Source organism: Chelmon rostratus, chromosome 7 (assembly GCF_017976325.1).
Source record: "Chelmon rostratus isolate fCheRos1 chromosome 7, fCheRos1.pri, whole genome shotgun sequence".
NCBI classification, from domain to species: domain Eukaryota; kingdom Metazoa; phylum Chordata; class Actinopteri; order Chaetodontiformes; family Chaetodontidae; genus Chelmon; species Chelmon rostratus.
In genome coordinates this window covers 19,182,376-19,200,214 of record NC_055664.1, presented here as the reverse complement: position 1 = coordinate 19,200,214, position 17,839 = coordinate 19,182,376, and the positions used below count along the sequence as shown (strand labels likewise).

The 17,839-nt window shown below is 42.9% G+C and overlaps 2 protein-coding genes across 2 annotated transcripts; both read right to left on the bottom strand.

The window, feature by feature from the left end:
• Window positions 1-6,085: 6,085 nt before the first annotated feature.
• On the bottom strand, window positions 6,086-11,114 carry LOC121609283 (extracellular calcium-sensing receptor-like). The gene is made up of 10 exons (XM_041940870.1): window positions 11,086-11,114; window positions 10,536-10,718; window positions 9,947-10,241; window positions 9,698-9,784; window positions 9,187-9,456; window positions 8,333-8,539; window positions 7,962-8,231; window positions 7,307-7,534; window positions 7,096-7,219; window positions 6,086-6,999 (listed from the first exon to the last, which is right to left on the bottom strand). Exons 2-10 carry the CDS (start codon window positions 10,643-10,645, stop codon window positions 6,086-6,088), a joined length of 2,505 nt encoding a protein of 834 aa, XP_041796804.1. The 5' UTR covers window positions 10,646-10,718; window positions 11,086-11,114.
• A 1,714-nt stretch (window positions 11,115-12,828) lies between these two features.
• LOC121609139 (extracellular calcium-sensing receptor-like) lies at window positions 12,829-17,280 on the bottom strand. The gene is made up of 9 exons (XM_041940699.1): window positions 17,096-17,280; window positions 16,531-16,825; window positions 16,282-16,368; window positions 15,773-16,042; window positions 15,073-15,279; window positions 14,702-14,971; window positions 14,056-14,283; window positions 13,834-13,957; window positions 12,829-13,742 (listed from the first exon to the last, which is right to left on the bottom strand). The coding sequence occupies exons 1-9, from the start codon at window positions 17,203-17,205 to the stop codon at window positions 12,829-12,831; spliced, it is 2,505 nt and encodes an 834-aa protein (XP_041796633.1). The 5' UTR covers window positions 17,206-17,280.
• Window positions 17,281-17,839: the final 559 nt, after the last annotated feature.

Here is a 17,839-nt window from a genome sequence, read left to right as displayed (position 1 = left end):
GCCGCACGGGGGAAGGAGGGGGGTGAGGAGCCAAAGAAGGTGTTGAATTGAGGGTAAGGGTGAATGTCCCAGAAGGAGGTGGGGGTCGGAGCATCTTGTCTGCAGAAACATCCAGGAGAGTGGAGAGATAAGCGTCCTTGAGAAGGCCGTTTATGTCTGGGAGCCAATGGAGATAACAATTGTTTTGGGACGGGCCAACACTGGAATTTTTCTGTCTGCCCTTGAGTCTCTCTGGTCTCACGGTGGCTTGCTCCAAAATGTCCGAATTAGTGACCAAATTCAGCCGAGCCGAGCCGACAGCTTCTCCAAGTTGTCCGACCGGCGAAGGAGCTCAGGAATCGCATCCAGTTTGCGCTTGAGTCTGAGTGCTGGCAGCCCTGCACATTCCCTCGATCAAGGCGAGCAGCTTGTCAATTTCAGCGTCTTCCTTATTATGCAGTAGATCAGGTATCCGCCAAAGCCAAACAGCAGAAAGCCTAAGATCATAAATCCAATTGTGTATGCGTCTTCAACATCCTCAACGGAAAGAACTGACAGACACACGATCCTCCACTTCTCCCAGGAGTCCAACGTGTAGCCGGCTGCGAACGTTCCGTCAGGGCAGGCGGGCTCTCCTTTACCCAACTTCACTGACTGTCCAATTTGCAATGTTGTACAAGTGATTTGCTCTTTGACATATGTCAATGTACATACATGCTCACTAACATGCAGTTGTATTCTTTCAGAAGGCAAATACTTGATCTGGTTCACTTACGCAGAATTCATAGCATTCATAGATGTGAGAAGCACAATGATGGACATGGTACATGTCTCCAAACACAGCTATACTACCGCTAACTACATCTTTAAGGTGTGTGTCTGTGAATGCCTGTAAAGACGTGTGGTTGTGTGTGTGTGTAGCTCTGTAAAAGAAAGATAGAGAGAAAGGAGCACAAATGGAAAAAAGAGATTTTAGGTGCCATGGAAAGACACAATAACTGACCACTGACTGAACACCAACTGACAGTACTCCTTTGAGCTCAAATGGTGGTGGGGCCGTTGTCTTACTTTGTTGGTGGTTTAATGGCTCACTGTTCTTAATAGGCAGCTGAGGAAACTGTGAAGAGTCAACTTAGTTTATACACGGCGGGGCGTAGAAGCTATCCTTCTTTTTCTTGAAGAGACAGTTCATCATTGTGTCTCCTCTAGTAGTTCAGCTTCGTGTCGTGGGGATTTCCCTCAGTTCCTGTGGGTCTCATCCAGTGGGAAACCAGGATTTGGATTCAAGCCAAATGTTACACTCAGGTGTGATTTGCAAGGCCTGACGGGATTTTACCACTATTCCTTTGTTCTGTGTCCTGAGGTCTTTATCATCAGGCTTTAGATTGCACAGTGAGACTGTCGTTGTCCATCCACGAGCTGAGGTCCCAACACATGTCATCATGGCTCTCTTGGGCTTTGACATAACAAATTTTTCACAGAAAGCCTGCATTACAGACTTTGAGTGTGGAGTTTGAAAAACACGAGTGTTTATCAGTCTGCAAGGTTTGACTGAAAGATGTCATATATTTACATGGAGGGAAATTTAGAATCCAGGCACTAGCAGCGTTCAACAGACAGATGCAACAGCTAGAAGCCCAACTTTCCCAGCTCACTCCATCCACTGCATGTGCATCCACTCCATCCACCAATTTGCATTTGCCACCTCCTCTGTGACAGCAGTTCCTGCTTGTGCACCTGTACCAGTCTCCCAGAGATGCTCCTGAGCCCCGGATGGGAACCCCAGAGCATTACGACAGTGAATGATAGACTTGTGGCTCCTTCCTCACCAACTGCTCTCTCCTGTTTGCCCTGCTGCCCCGCACCTTCGCCACTGAACCAGAAAAGGTAGCATTTGTCATTAACCACCTGAGGGGCAGAGCTTGACAATGGGGAAGAGCTGAGTGGGAGAGGCGGTCTCCAGCCTGTGCTTCCTTTGACCTGTTCGAGGCTTGTGGTTCTGAGTCTGCAAGGGGGCTGATGGGACTGGAACAAGGCGAGTGAACAGTGGCAAATTACTCCATCGATTTCCGCACCAGAGCCAGCCAAAGCAGTTGGGACAGTCCAGCCCTCTGTGATGCCTTTTTCCTTGGCTTGGCTGACTACATTAAAGATAAACTGGTTTCACGTGACACCCCGGATGGTATGATTGGTCTAGCCATTCGCATCGACCTTCAGATCCAGACTCGTTGACGAGAGAAGCATCAAGGGCGAACCCAACATTCTGTCCTACCTCGCTCTCATAGAGGTGCTGCTGCAGTTGACTCCACCTCATTGGGTTAGCAGAGTGGGGAGATCCTGGTGAGCTCAACTTCCTGTCACCTCCCCAAAGTCTGAGACCTCTGTTCCAAGGCCGCCTCCTCCTTCTAGATGGGCCTCACATCACGCCAATGTCTGTATCATTGATGAGGAGGTGGTCCTTCAGCTGGGGCTCGAGAAGGTTCCTTTGCCCCATCCGGTTCCTGCTAGAGCCTTAGATGGACACGTGAGACCTCTCCTGTTTGCCTGCTGCTTTCTGGTAATTATCATGAAACAGCCCAGTTCCACATCCTGAGCTCTTCCTGCCTGCCACTCATCCTGGGGTACCCACAACCCTCACATCGACTGGGCCACTGAGGTCGTTCTGGAGAAGAGTTCCTCCTGTCATCAGAGGTTTACTCCTTTACCGCTTTACTCCTCCAGCTCCAGCATTTCACCTGACCTCACCAGGGTGCCACCCATGATTTCCGCCAGGTCTTCAACAAAACCAGACCCACGTCTCAGCCCCCACACCGCCCCTACGACTGCACCATAGATCTCCTGTCTGGTACGTCACCACCCAAGGGGCGCCTGTACTCTCTATTTTCTTTGCCCGCTTCAACTTCGTCCTCTCTTACCGTCCCGGATCCCGCAATGCCAAGCCCAACGCCCTTTCCTGTCAGTTCCTGAGGACAGAGGAGTCTGTTGATAGACCTGAGCCTATCCTCCCTACATCCTGCCTGGTTGCCACGCTGACCTGGGACATTGAGGAGAGGGTGTGAGCAGCCACAGGACCGCTGGGTCCCAGCTCCTGCCCACCAAACTGCCTTTTCGTCCCCCCAGCCTTGAGGTCAGATGTGCTACTATGGGCCCACTCCTCCAAGCTCTTCTGCCACCCTGGTGTTCAACGGACACGACATGCCCTCTTCCAACGCTTCTGGTGGCCCACCTTGCAGGAGGATGTCCAGGAATTCGTCAAGGCCTGTCCTACTTGCAGTCAACACAAGACCTCCCGCCAACCTCCTGCTGGGCTGCTTTAACCCCTTCCTGTTCCTCACTGCCCATGGTCTCACATATCCCTGGATTTTGTCACTGGTCTTCCCCCCTCTGACAGCCACACTGTCATCCTGATCATCACGGATCATTTAGCAAGACGGTCCACTTTGTGCCCCTGCCCAAGCTCCCCACTGCTAAAGAGACGGCTCAGTTGGTGCTGGGCCATGTTTTCCGCCTACATGGTCTCCCTGTAGATGTTGTGTTGGACCGTGGTCCCCAATTTTCTTCTGTGTTCTGGAAGGAGTTCTGCAGTCTGCTGGGTGCTACTGCCAGCCTGTCCTCTGGATTCCACCACCAGACGAATGGACAAACAGAGCATATGAACCAAGAACTGGAAACAGTGCTGTGGTGCATGGCCTCTCAAAACCCTTCCTCCTGGTTGTCACAACTATTATGGGTAGAATATGCTCACAACTCCCTCGCCTGCTCTGCCACCAGCCTCTCTCCATTTCAGTGTGCATACGGCTATCAACCACCATTGTTCCCGACCCAAGAGAACGAGATTCCCTGTCCATCGGTCCAAGCTTTCATCCACGGCTGCCGCAGAACATGGCTCCAAGCTTGCTCCACCCTTCTTCATTCAGTGGGTCGCTATGCTGCCACTGCCCACCGCCGCCGTACTACTGCACCTCCCTACCAAGCAGGTCAGCAAGTGTGGCTCTCCACCGAGGACTTACCTCTCCAAGTGGAATCTAAAAAGATGGCACCAAAGTTCGTTGGGCTTTTCACAATCCAGAAAGTCATCAACCCAGTGGCAGTCCGGAAGCTCCCCAGTTCCATGAGAGCTCACCCTACCTTCCATGTGTTTAGGGTTAAACCAGCCACAGCAACAACAGTCACAACAGTCCCTTGGTCCCTGTAGCACCACCCCCTCCCCCTCCACATGTGGTCGATGGCGGTCCAGTGCATGCAGTGTGTCGCCTGATTTGCTCCCGTCAACAGGGTAGGGGTCTCCAATACCTTGTGGACTGGGAGGGTTATGGTCCTGAAGAGAGGTGCTGGGTTCCCGATCGCCACATTGTGGATCCCAATCTCATGGCCGACTTTCACCAGCAACACCCCGACCTGCCAGCCAATGAGTCTGCTCGTGGAGGGACCTGCATCTTGCCCCCACATGTCCAGGATGTTAAAGACCGTTCTTTGAGAGAGACGTCTGATGTCGGAGGACATCTCCTCCTGCCAGCTCCTCTCCTCTGGCACAGTCAGCCTCGTCGACTCGGTCTCAAGGTCCGGATCCACTCCCAGCCCTCATCTTAATCATCTCCCAGCAAAACTTCCTACTGCAGTGAGTTTGTGCTATTTCCCCTCCAACACACTCGTTGAGCCTATTTAGAACTGTGAACAATTACCTACTCACGAGCCCCTTTGCATTCCCTGCCTGCTCCGCTGGTCTAGAGATAACTTGCCTGTCTGCCGTATGGGAGACCTGGGTTTGAACCCTGCCACCCTCCACCATTTGTGCTGCTATTGGGTTCACTCTTTACACAATGGGGTCTTTAAAAAAAATCAATTGCAGATTTTTTTTGGGTAGCTAAAATAGATGTTTTAATTTTGCAACAGTGGGCCTTAAGAGGTTAATCCTTCAACATGGTGTAACAATGGTCCAGTGAGTTTTTATCTCTGGTTTGGATTTTGTTTCAGGTGGCAATTTAAAATCAACTTGTTTTGTGGCTTATACAATGGTACCTCAAACAATGGTAGGGATTTAAGTGAGGTTTCCTCCTCTCCTCTCCTGTTCAAGTTCAAGATTCAAGATTCTTTATTGTCATTGAGCATGACATGTCAATGAAATTTGCACTGCAACCCCCATGTTAGAAACAAGATAATAAGAAAGAAAAGAAAGATTAGAAAGAATAAAATTAAGATAACTACAATAAAAGAAACCAACATGCAATAAAAATATTCATAAAGGCAATTAAAAATATACAAGAATGAAAATATACTAAGGCAATAAAATATACTACACAATAAACAATAAAATATACCAGTAAAATGTGCCAACAGAATAAACTATACAAACAGAATAAAATATACACAGTGAAATGTACAAACAGAATAAAATATACCAGTGAAATGTACCAACAGCAGCTGAAATATACTAAAATATAATAATAAAATATATAAACGGTAAACAACAAAAATGTACCAATGAAATGAAATACCAGTGAAAATGAAAATGTGCCAATATCCTAAATTGTATATAATTTAGTTAAGTATGTGTGTGTACTTAAATGTTAAGTACACAGAAGGTGCAGGTGGAGGTGTAAAAGTGCAAGCAAGATGTTAACTGTGCAAAATAAGAGAATAAAATCTTTGGCCTCGTGTATGTCAGTGTGAAGGGAAATATAGCTCTTATTCGTTCCCTCCACTCAAGGAATCTGGTTTGGTCTAAGAATGCCAAGGAAACCCATCAGGAGTGTTTACATGTCACAGACTGGGAATTGTTCCAGGACAGGCTTCAGACAGCTCAGATGATAACAACAGTGGAGTCATTTACATGAAAAGTGATTTACTTTCATGTTTGACTTTTAGTCTCCAGAATGCAAGGGAATGTAATGAGGAAAGAAATGGACAATGATAAAATAAGCGATCTGTTTCACACAAACATGTTCTTTATTGCTTCCAGTTTCTTTACAGTGAAATCATTGCTGACGTGAAAAAGCAGCTTACTTGTATTTCATATATTGGCAATTTCAGGGGAAGATGTCAACAGAATGAATGAAGAATACATATTGGAACAGGCCAGTTGGTCATTTAACTGTAACTGTTACTTTTATGAGCTGGATTTTCCTCGACCCATTATAGCTTTCTTTGTGTTCCAGTCTGGTCTCAGCAGGATTATGTAACATTTGGGTCCAAACAGTGCTACCAAGAGGCCAAAACTGGAGGCCAGGATGGCAAACACCTCCACTGCATCTGCATATTTACCTGGAGAGTTGACATAAGCAGGGACAAAGGCCACCCACACAGCACAGAAGATCAGCATACTAAAAGTAATGAGCTTGGCCTCGTTGAAGTTGTCTGGAAGATTCCTTGCCAGAAATGCTAACAGGAAGCTAAGGATAGCCAATAAGCCAATATAGCCAAGTAACACTGCAAAACCAACTGTGGACCCAACAACACACTCATAAACAATCTTATCATTGTGGTATTTAGTGTTTTTATGCGGAGTTGGTGAGGAAGAGACAAGCCAGGCTGTGCAAATTGCTGCCTGGATAGAAGTAAGAACCATTACTGTCCCCCTCTGCTGCACAGCACCAAACCACTTCAGACTGGCTCCACCTCCTGGCTTGGAGGCCTTGAACACAGCCAGAACCACCATGGTTTTCACCAGGATGCATGAGACACAAAGCACAAAGCTGATCCCAAATGCTGCATGTCTCAGCTGGCATGTCCACAGTCTGGGACGGCCGATAAACAGCAGTGAACACAGGAAACACAACTTAAGTGATACCAAAAGCAGGAAACTCAGTTCTGAATTGTTGGCTCGTACCATGGGTGTGCTGCGATGATAGGTGAAGACCCCCAGGACAACAGCACTGATACATGTACCCAGCAATGATGCAGCAGTCAAGCAGATACCCAGAGGCTCATGGTAGGAGAGGAACTCAATTTTCTTAGGTACACAGTGGTCATGCTCGGGGCTGGACCAGAAGTCCTCTGGACAACTGGTGCACTCCATGGAATCTGACAAAATGGAGAAGATGGTGAGGTACATTTTTGTGCAGGATATTAAATACTATAAAAAACAAAACAAAACAAACATTCATCATGAACACAGACCAGTCTCATTGCTGATCTTTCCCTCAGAACATGTGATGCAGTCAAAACAGCACTCAGGTTCCCCTTTCTTTCTGGCCATGCGAGTACCTGGTGGGCAGCTCTCACTGCACACTGACCGGGGAGGCTGTATGGAAAACAATCAATCCATAACTCTGCATTATACTGCTAAGATCTAAAGTCCAAAAATTGGAAAGTTGTCTGAATGAACAACCTTGTTCGATTCAAAGTTCCAGAAGATTTTGTCTTCATCAATTGTGAGTTCTTCACCTTTGGAATCCGACCTTTTAACCTCACCCACATGCTGAATTTCAGTTCTTCCATCAGGGAGCCACAGCCAGTAGACAATATCATAGATTGGTAAGGCATCACCATTCTCATCAAATGATACTTGATCACCAAAATTTGTGGTGAAATTGACCCTTTGCAAATAATGCAGAAGCTGGAAATGGATGACAGAAATAAAAATAAACAGATAAGAAGTGTGTCAGATTTCATCCAAAAGGAAGTTTATCTACTGTTTATCAAGTGATTTGAAACAAAATCATGAACTTTTTACTGTGTCATTTTTATTTATTAAGTATTGAGACAACCTGAAATTCAAACTGATGTTTTGTATAACTAGCTTGTTAGCATTGGTCACAACCCTGTCACAAAATAAAATAGAAATGGGTTTAATTCTACTATCTCTGCAATTAAATACTTACTTTTTGAAAGAAAATAATCATGTTCATAGTTGTCATTCCAATGTCTTCTTACAAATATGTTTTAAAAAACATTCTGTACAAACAAAGTCACTCAGTAAGTGCTAAACCGTGTCACAGCTATTTTTAAAATGTGAACATGTGGTGTGTAAATTCAGATCACACCTGCCATGGCTCCAGTTTTTGTAAAGTGGCACAGCTGTGCCCGCTGAAAGGACCCCTCCCTGGTTCACACTGCAGCATGTCATCGAGTGCATACGCAAGAGCATACACAGCTTTGTAGATATTATACTCAGGCCTGAGGTCAGACACATCAAAAAACTCAGTCCCCACCATTTCAATGTCTTCCTGTCCAGTGCACAGTGCTCCTCCAGCTTCCACCAAACCTGCTGGATCAAATCTACATTGAAATGTGGATTCCCAAAACTGTCGCACCTGAAATACAATGCATAATAAAGTCAATATTGGCAGAAATGACAATATATTGTGAATGATCTGTTATTGTTTCTTATTGTTTATTTAGATAAAACTGAGACCATATTATTTCCTTGGTTGTCATTGTCACTGTTGTCAGGTCGTATTTTCAAAAGGAACTCCCTGAGGCCTGGTATCTCTCCTCGACGAATGGCGATGCCCAGTGTGCCCCTCAGGTACGGCATGAGGCGAGGTGTATGGAGCACAGTCGATGCTGTCCAAGCTTCACTTGCTATCCACTGCCGGCCAGTCGCATTCTGTCTTGCCACCTGTGTATAGCATGATATAAGATATATGTTTCAGAGATCTGCTGAAAAAAAGTACACAAATCAATACTTTGCAGCAAGTATTGATTTGTGTACAGCAATTCCTTTGTTTGGCATTTTGTCAGTCATGTAAGCACAAATGTGAAAGATGTGACACAAAATTTAACATACGCTCTGTTGCTATCTATTTCAAACAAGGAGTGGTCAGTGTAAACTTAGGTGCACAAGCTTTCATGCATAATGAATGGGCTGAGCTTTCTCAAAATGCATAAATGTTAAGTATTCCAACTTCATATAATTCGAGGATGTTTTTATGCCTTTTACTTATAGCTAGTGGACTTGTCATGTCCACACACTGATGGAAACCATCCAATGTATTCATGTTTAAGGGAATCAGAATCTTCAACAAGTGGAAATGTCTGTTTCATGGTAAAGGTACAGGTAAAGTTACCAAACAATGTCAAAGATTTTGACATGACAATGACTTAATTGGAACTGAGATTTGACTGAAATTAATAATGACTGACAGGATTGTGGTAAGCGAATTTTGATTTGGAGAAACACAAAAACAAGATAAATTAATAAATAAATCATCATGTTATGTTTCTTAAAATCATTGATTTTGAAATTATTTTCACTGTCATTCCAACCTCTTCCATTAGATGAATCAGATCAAACTCATTTGCAAACACCATAACCACACGAGCTGTTGATGTCTTAATCAAATGTACAATCCTCCTGAGTTCAGTTTGTTCACCGTCCCGGGGTAAGACCTCTAAGTAGGCCAGACATCCTCCACCAGACTGAGTGAGGTCAGATTGGAAGGACCGGGCAACATGGAGTCCATAATCATCATCACTGACCAGGAGGCCTACCCAAGTCCAGCCAAAGTGTTTTAGAATCTGAATCATAGCCCATACCTAAATGCATTAATATGATTGGATTATTTTCCAGAAAAATGGATTACAATTAAATTTACAGTTACCTTAAATTATTGTAATGAATATGAAAGATATTCTTAAAATGCTTCACAATGTAATCACACATAATTGACCTGATGAAGAGAAAAGAAAAGGTCTCTGTAATCAACTGACAATTTCTTGTTATACTGCCTGACACAGACACAGTTTGACAGGTCTAAACTCAGTAATGGTGATTCACCTGGAAAGCATCACTTGGGATTGTTCTAAAGAAGGATGGAAACCGTTGCTGATCACTCAGGCAGGAGCATGTGGAATAATAACTCACCTGTAAAGAAATAAACAGTATAACATCAAATGGTTCATCTCATGCAAGTCAGACCCAGTGGAAATATTTTCATATTTCAACAATGTATGACTTTTAAAAATGCCATTCATTCATATGCAGTAAAGATAGAACAGCTGAAAGTATAGAGGACGGGAGACTTACAATGGGCATTTTGTATAAACCTAGTACGTCGGAGGTGGCAATAGAAAATGTAGAGGGGGCATCACCAACAATCCCCAGGACTGGGGGGGTCCCAAAACAGTTCTGCTGAAGCAGAAACTGCTCCTCTCGCCCACTTGCAAGCAATAATGCAGCACTTAATCCAATAACAAGTGCACCACAGTTATCAGAAAGACTGTAGCCCAGAGACACATGAGGGAGCAGATTGGAGTTCTTGTTGATCTCATCAATAGCAAAGGCCATGGTCATGGCATGCCTAAAACCTAGAGTTTTAAATCTAGCACATAAAATACCGCTATTAAACACCAAAAGTATGATGGCTGTGTGAGAAGTGGGTTAATAAACAAAATTGCGAAATTGACGATGGACAAAAATATTACAGACTTGCACACTTTTTACAGAAATATTAGAACATTTCAATAGTTATAATGCAAAGTGGTAAAAAGTGGCACTATTTTTGTTTCATAAGTATTTCAGCACAGTGGCATTTTCATCCTTGCCATGAATAGTCTGAGCAGACAGCATAATTTGCACAGATCCAGGCTGTGTGCTGTATTTGTGTGAAACTTACCCTTTGCAGGTGGGCTGTTGTGGCTCTGAGGTAAATGTCCACTCAGGGAAAACAGAGCTGTAGTGGACCTCAAATAGCCCACCGAGGACCACATCACCAGGCTTGTTCATTTCAACAGGATGAAACTTTCTCCGTAATTTACAAGACGAGGAAAAAGAGGAAGATTCGGAGGAGAAAGAGAAAAAGAACAACATAAGGTAAACACACGAGAGGAAATATTTGCCAGGAAGAGCTCCCATGACTGCCCTCCTCTCCTCACAACTGTTTCTTCATCCAGCATTACTTAATTTTATATGTAGGGCTATGTCATCTCCATTGCATGCTTTCCGTCATCGTTTAATCTTTCACACCACCCATTAGGGTGTGTGCTGTGGGTGCAGGACACAAGACACAGGTAAACTTAATTATGTTTATCTAACAAAAATGAAAATAAGTATATCACTTTTTGATGACTGATAAATATACTAAACGGCCTAAATATAAAGATATATGGCCTTAACATAAGCATAGATACCCAAATATGAATATAGATGACCTAAGTATTTATTGCCTGAGATAAATACAGATCTTTGTCTAAATAAATATTTTTTGGAGAAGACCTACACAAACCTTCAGACAAACAGATTTAAAGCATACAATTTCTGTGGTATTGTCATCAATTTCTTTTGGAACTTGGACTTGGGTATGGCCTTATATTGTGGTCCTGCTGTGTTTTCCAGCGAATAAGGCCCAGGTATAGTCATCTGCAGGCATCTATTTGCAAAAAAATATTCAGGGAGAAATAAAAACTTTTACCTACAGTGTGTTCAAACTTGAATTACTTTGAGTGTTTCATTTAAAAGAGACCAAAACCATGCATATGCAAGGAACAGCTTTCAATTTACTTTGGGTATGTCTTGGATATAAGATAAGATAAAACTTTATTAATCCCCAGCCGGAGAAATTTGGGTTTTGATGTATATAGCTTTAGCTGTTGGATTAAACAACCACTGTATTTTTACATGCAGAACTCTGCAGATACATTTTAAATGTAAAATAAAAACATTAAGTAATACATCAACAGCAGAATAAGGCTGAATCCCACTGATAATAATAACTAATCACATTCAAAAGAGAGCACTGAAATCTTTCAGTCACCTGAAATGCAGGCCCACTGATGCAAGGTTGTTGGCTAAAAACAGCTTGTCAGTCTAGGTTATCTTTGCTACTCAGATCTCCTTTACCAGTGTGTTTCTGGCATGCTTGTACAAAATTCAGTTGAAGTATTTACACAAGTTTTATTTGGCGCACAAGACCTCACACATAAGACGTCACAGTGTCAGTGAGATGTTTGTAGCTGTACCCACATAAACAATTCAATCAGTGCAGTAAAAGGCCTTTAATTTCAGCTCTGCCTCACTGGTCCAGCTCATAGATTTGACCACAGTCTAACTAGATACTAGTTTCTGCCAGTAAGTCAGGAGAAGATGAAATGGAAAGTGACGAGAGAGTCCCAGAGATGCAGGGGGTCCTTTAACCCAGAATATGGTGTTGGTATATCCTGCATTGCAGTGTCTGCAGCGCCCTCTGTTCGTCTTCACTGGTAAAAGGGCGATGAGGTCCTTGCATGCATCCAACGGTGGGTGTGCAGATGACCTTTTGGCTGGGATCCCATTTGATGGACTTCCATCACCTGATGATCTCTTCTGAGCACTCATGGGGCTCCTTGATGTCTCTGTCTGTGTTTCTGAGCTATTGCCCAAAGATGGTCGTCCTCTCCTTGGTGTGTTGAGTGTTGTACTCACCAGGATGAGAGAGGATGCTAGTTGTGCCTGAAACTGTCTCCTGTTCAGTATCTCCTTCTTTGAAATATTGAGAGCTTTGCAGTCCCGCTTGTAGAGGAATGCCAAGGAAACCCACCAGGAGTGTTTCCATGTCACAGACTGGGAATTGTTGCAGGACAGGCTCCAGACAGCTCAGATGATAACAACACTAGGATTAGTTACATGAAAATTGATTTAATTTCATGTTTGACTTTTAGTGGAATGAAAATTGAGGCAAAGCCATTCAAAGTCTCCAAAATGCGAGGGAATGTGATGATGAAAGAAATGGACAATGATAAAATAAGCGATCTGTTTCACACAAACATGTTCTTTATTGCTTCCAGTTTCTTTACAGTGAAATCATTGCTGACGTTAAAAAGCTGGTTACGTGTATTTTATACATTGGCAATTTCAGGGGCAGATGTCAACAGAATGAATGAAGAATACATATTGGAACAGGCCAGTTGGTCATTTAACTGTGACTGTTATTTTTATGAGCTGGATTTTCCTCGACCCATTATAGCTTTCTTTGTGTTCCAGTCTGGTCTCAGCAAGATTATGTAACATTTGGGTCCAAACAGTGCTACCAAGAGACCAAAACTGGAGGCCAGGATGGCAAACACCTCCACTGCATCTGCATATTTACCTGGAGAGTTGACATAAGCAGGGACAAAGGCCACCCACACAGCACAGAAGATCAGCATACTAAAAGTAATGAACTTGGCCTCGTTGAAGTTGTCTGGAAGATTCCTTGCGAGAAATGCTAACAGGAAGCTAAGGATAGCCAATAAGCCAATATAGCCAAGTAACACTGCAAAACCAACTGTGGACCCAACAACACACTCAAAAACGATCTTATCATTGTGGTATTGAGTGTTTTTATGCGGAGTTGGTGAGGAAGAGACAAGCCAGGCAGTGCAAATTGCTGCCTGGATAGAAGTAAGAGCCATTACTGTCCCTCTCTGCTGCACAGCACCAAACCACTTCAGACTGGCTGCACCTCCTGGCTCGGAGGCCTTGAACACAGCCAGAACCACCATGGTTTTCACCAGGATGCATGAGACACAAAGCACAAAGCTGATCCCAAATGCTGCATGTCTCAGCTGGCATGTCCACAGCCTGGGACGGCCGATAAACAGCAATGAACACAGGAAACATAGTTTAAGTGATACCAAAAGCAGGAAACTAAGTTCTGAATTGTTGGCTCGTACCACGGGTGTGCTGCAATGATAGGTGAAGACCCCCAGGACAACAGCACTGACACATGTACCCAACAATGATGCAGCAGTCAAGCAGATACCCAGAGGCTCATGGTAGGAGAGGAACTCAATTTTCTTTGGCACACAGTGGTCATGCTCAGGGCTGGACCAGAAGTCCTCTGGACAACTGGTGCACTCCATGGAATCTGACAAAAAGGGGAAGATGGTGAGGTACATTCTTGTGCAGGATACTATATTATTAAAAAAAAAAAAAAAAAAATCATCATGAACACAGACCAGTCTCATTGCTGATCTTTCCCTCAGAACATGTGATGCAGTCAAAACAGCACTCAGGTTCCCCTTTCTTTCTGGCCATGCGGGTACCTGGAGGGCAGCTCTCACTGCAAACTGACTGGGGAGGCTGTATGGAGAAAAATCAATCTGTCACTCTACATTATTCTATACTGCTAAGATCTAAAGTCCAAAAATTGGAAGGTTGTCTGAAAGAGCACAAACAACCTTGTTCGATTCAAAGTTCCAGAAGATTTTGTCTTCATCAATTGTGAGTTCTTCACCTTTGGAGTCCGACCTTTTAACCTCACCCACATTCTGAACTTCAGTTCTTCCATCAGGGAGCCAGAGCCAGTTGACGATATCATAGATTGGTAAGACATCACCATTCTCATCAAATGACACTTGATCACCAAATTTTGTGGTGAAGTTGACCTTTTGCAAATAATGCAGAAGCTGGAAATGGATGACAGAAATAAAAATAAACAGATAAGAAGTGTGTCAGATTTTATCCAAGAGGAAGTTTATCTCACTGTTCAAGTGATTTGAAACAAAATCATGACCTTTTTACTGTGTAGTTTTTGTGTAAGTATTGAGACAACCTGAAATTCAAACTGATTTTTTGTATCACTAGCTTATTAGCATTAGTCACAACCCTGTCACAAAATAGAATCGAAATGGGTTTAATTCTGCTATCTCTGTAATTAAATACTTACTTTTTGAAAGAAAATAATCAAGTTTGTAGTTGTCATTCCAATGTCTTCTTACAAATATGTTTTAAAAAACATTCTGTACCAACAAAGTCAGTAAGTGCTTAACAGTGTCACAGCTATTTTTAAAATGTGAACATGTGGTGTGTAAATTCAGATCACACCTGCCATGGCTCCAGTTTTTGTAAAGTGGCACAGCTGTGCCCGCTGAAAGGACCCCTCCCTGGTTCACACTGCAGCATGTCATCGAGTGCATACGCAAGAGCATACACAGCTTTGTAGATATTATACTCAGGCCTGAGGTCAGACACATCAAAAAACTCAGTCCCCACCATTTCAATGTCTTCCTGTCCAGTGCACAGTGCTCCTCCAGCTTCCACCAAACCTGCTGGATCAAATCTACATTGAAATGTGGATTCCCAAAACTGTCTCACCTGAAATACAACGCATAATAAAATCAATATTGGCAGAAATGAAAATATATTGTTTATGATCTGTTATTGTTTCTTATTGTTATTTTAGAACAAACTGAGACCATATTATTTCCATGGTTGTCATTGTCATTGTGGTCAGGTCGTATTTTCAAGAGGAACTCCCTGAGGCCTGGTATCTCTCCTCGACGAATGGCGATGCCCAGTGTGCCCCTCAGGTACGGCATGAGGCGAGGTGTATGGAGCACAGTCGATGCTGTCCAAGCTTCACTTGCTATCCACTGCCGGCCAGTCGCATTCTGTCTTGCCACCTGTGTATAGCATGATATAAAATATATGTTTCAGAGTTCTGCTGAAAAAAAATACTGTGTGCTTTGCAGCAAGTATTGATTTATGTCCAACAATTCCTTTGTTTGGCATTTTGTCAGTCATGTAAGCACAAATGTGAAAGATGTGACCCAGAATTTAACATACGCTCTGCATGTTGCTATCTATTTCAAACAAGGAGTGGTCAGTATAATCTTAGGTGCACAAGCACTTCTGCTGTTTCATGCACAATAGGTGGGCTGAGTTTTCTCAAAATGCATAAATGTTATGTATTCTTTTTGTGAGCTCCCCTTTATAAACAAAACAACTTCATATAGTTCAAGGGATTTTTTATGGCTTTATCTTATGGCTGGTGGACTCATGACAATGGCTTAATTGGAACTGAGATTTAACACATAAACAACATAAATAAATCATTCATCATGTTATGTTTCTTAAAATCATTGATTTTGAAGTTATATCTACTGTCATTCCAACCTCTTCCATCAGATGAATCATATGAAACTCATGTGCAAACACCATAACCACACGAGCTGTTGATGTCTTTATCAAATGTACAATCCTCCCGAGTTCAGTTGATTCACTGTCCAAGGGTAAGACCTCTAAGTAGGCCAGACAACCTCCACCAGACTGAGTGAGGTCAGATTGGAAGGACCGGGCAACATGGAGTCCATAATCATCATCACTGACCAGGAGGCCTACCCAAGTCCAGCCAAAGTGTTTTAGAATCTGAATCATAGCCCATACCTAAATGGATATATCAATATGAATGGATTATTTTACAGAAAAATATACTAAAATTAAAGATACAAATAACTTAAATTATTGTAATGAACATGAAAGATATTCTGAAATGCTTCACAATGTAATCACACATAATTGACCTGATGAAGAGAAATGGTCTCTGTCATCAACTGACAATTTCTTGTTATACTGCCTGACACAGACACAGTTTGACAGGTCTAAACTCAGTAATGGTGATTCACCTGGAAAGCATCACTTGGAATTGTTCTAAAGAAGGATGGAAACCGTTGCCGATCACTCAGGCAGGAACATGTGGAAAAATAACTCACCTGTAAAGAAATAAACAGTATAACATCAAATGGTTCATCTCGTGCAAGTCAGACCCACTGGAAATATTTTCATATTTCAACAATGTATGACTTTTAAAAATGCCATTCATTCAAATGCAGTAAAGATAGAACAGTTGAAAGTATAGAGGACGGGAGACTTACAATGGGTATTTTGTATAAACCTAGTACGTTGGAGGTGGCAATAGAAAATGTAGAGGGGGAATCACCAACAATCCCCAGGACTGGGGGGGTCCCGAAACAGTTCTGCTGAAGTAGAAACTGCTCCTCTCGCCCACTTGCAAGTAACAATGCAGCACTGAATCCAACAACAAGTGCACCACAGTTATCAGAAAGACTGTATCCCAGAGACACATTAGGGAGCAGATTGGAGTTCTTGTTGATCTCATCAATAGCAAAGGCCATGGTCATGGCATGCCTGAAACCTAGAGTGTCAAAGCTAGCACATAAAATACTACTATTAAACACCAAAAGTATGATGGCTGTTTAAGAAGTTGGTTAATAAACATTTTTTTTACAAAAATACACACTTTTAACAGAAATATTAGAACATTTCAATAGTTATAATGCAAAGTGGTAAAAAGTGGCACTATTTATGTTTCCTAAGTATTTCAGCACAGTGGCATTTTCATCCTTGCCATGAATAGTCTGAGCAGACAGCATAATTTGCACAGATCCAGGCTGTGTGCTGTATTTGTGTGAAACTTACCCTTTGCAGGTGGGCTGTTGTGGCTCTGAGGTAAATGTCCACTCAGGGAAAACAGAGCTGTAGTGGACCTCAAATAGCCCACCGAGGACCACATCACCAGGCTTGTTCATTTCAACAGGATGAAACTTTCTCCGTAATTTACAAGACGAGGAAAAAGAGGAAGATTCGGAGGAGAAAGAGAAAAAGAACAACATAAGGCAAACACACGAGAGGAAATATTTGCCAGGAAGAGCTCCCATGACTGCCCTCCTCCCCTCACTACTGTTTCTTCATCCAGCATTACTTAATTTTATATGTGGGGCTATGTCATCCCCATTGCATGCTTTCCGTCATTGTTTAATCTTTCACACCACCCATTGGGGCGTGTACTATGGGGGCAGGACAAAAGACACAGGTATACTTAGTTATGCCTACCTAACAAAAATAAAAATATGTATATCATGTGTTGTTGATCTTATATTGTTTTTGTAGTGCTTTTAGTCATTATTCAAATATATTTTCTAAATGTCTCAAGATTGTAATCTACCACATAGTATTGATTCTATAAGTGGTTTCTTCTCTTCTTTCATGTAGGCTGAGCCAATTGCAACTGCTTGTGCAGATGACTGGCACTGCATATACCCAATGAAATTCTGAAAACAAGGAGATGCTGCTTCAGTGGGTAATTTCCGGTCAAATCAAGGAAGGGAGCACAAAAAGGGATATTATACAGGGTTTATACTGATAAATATACTAAAGGGCCTC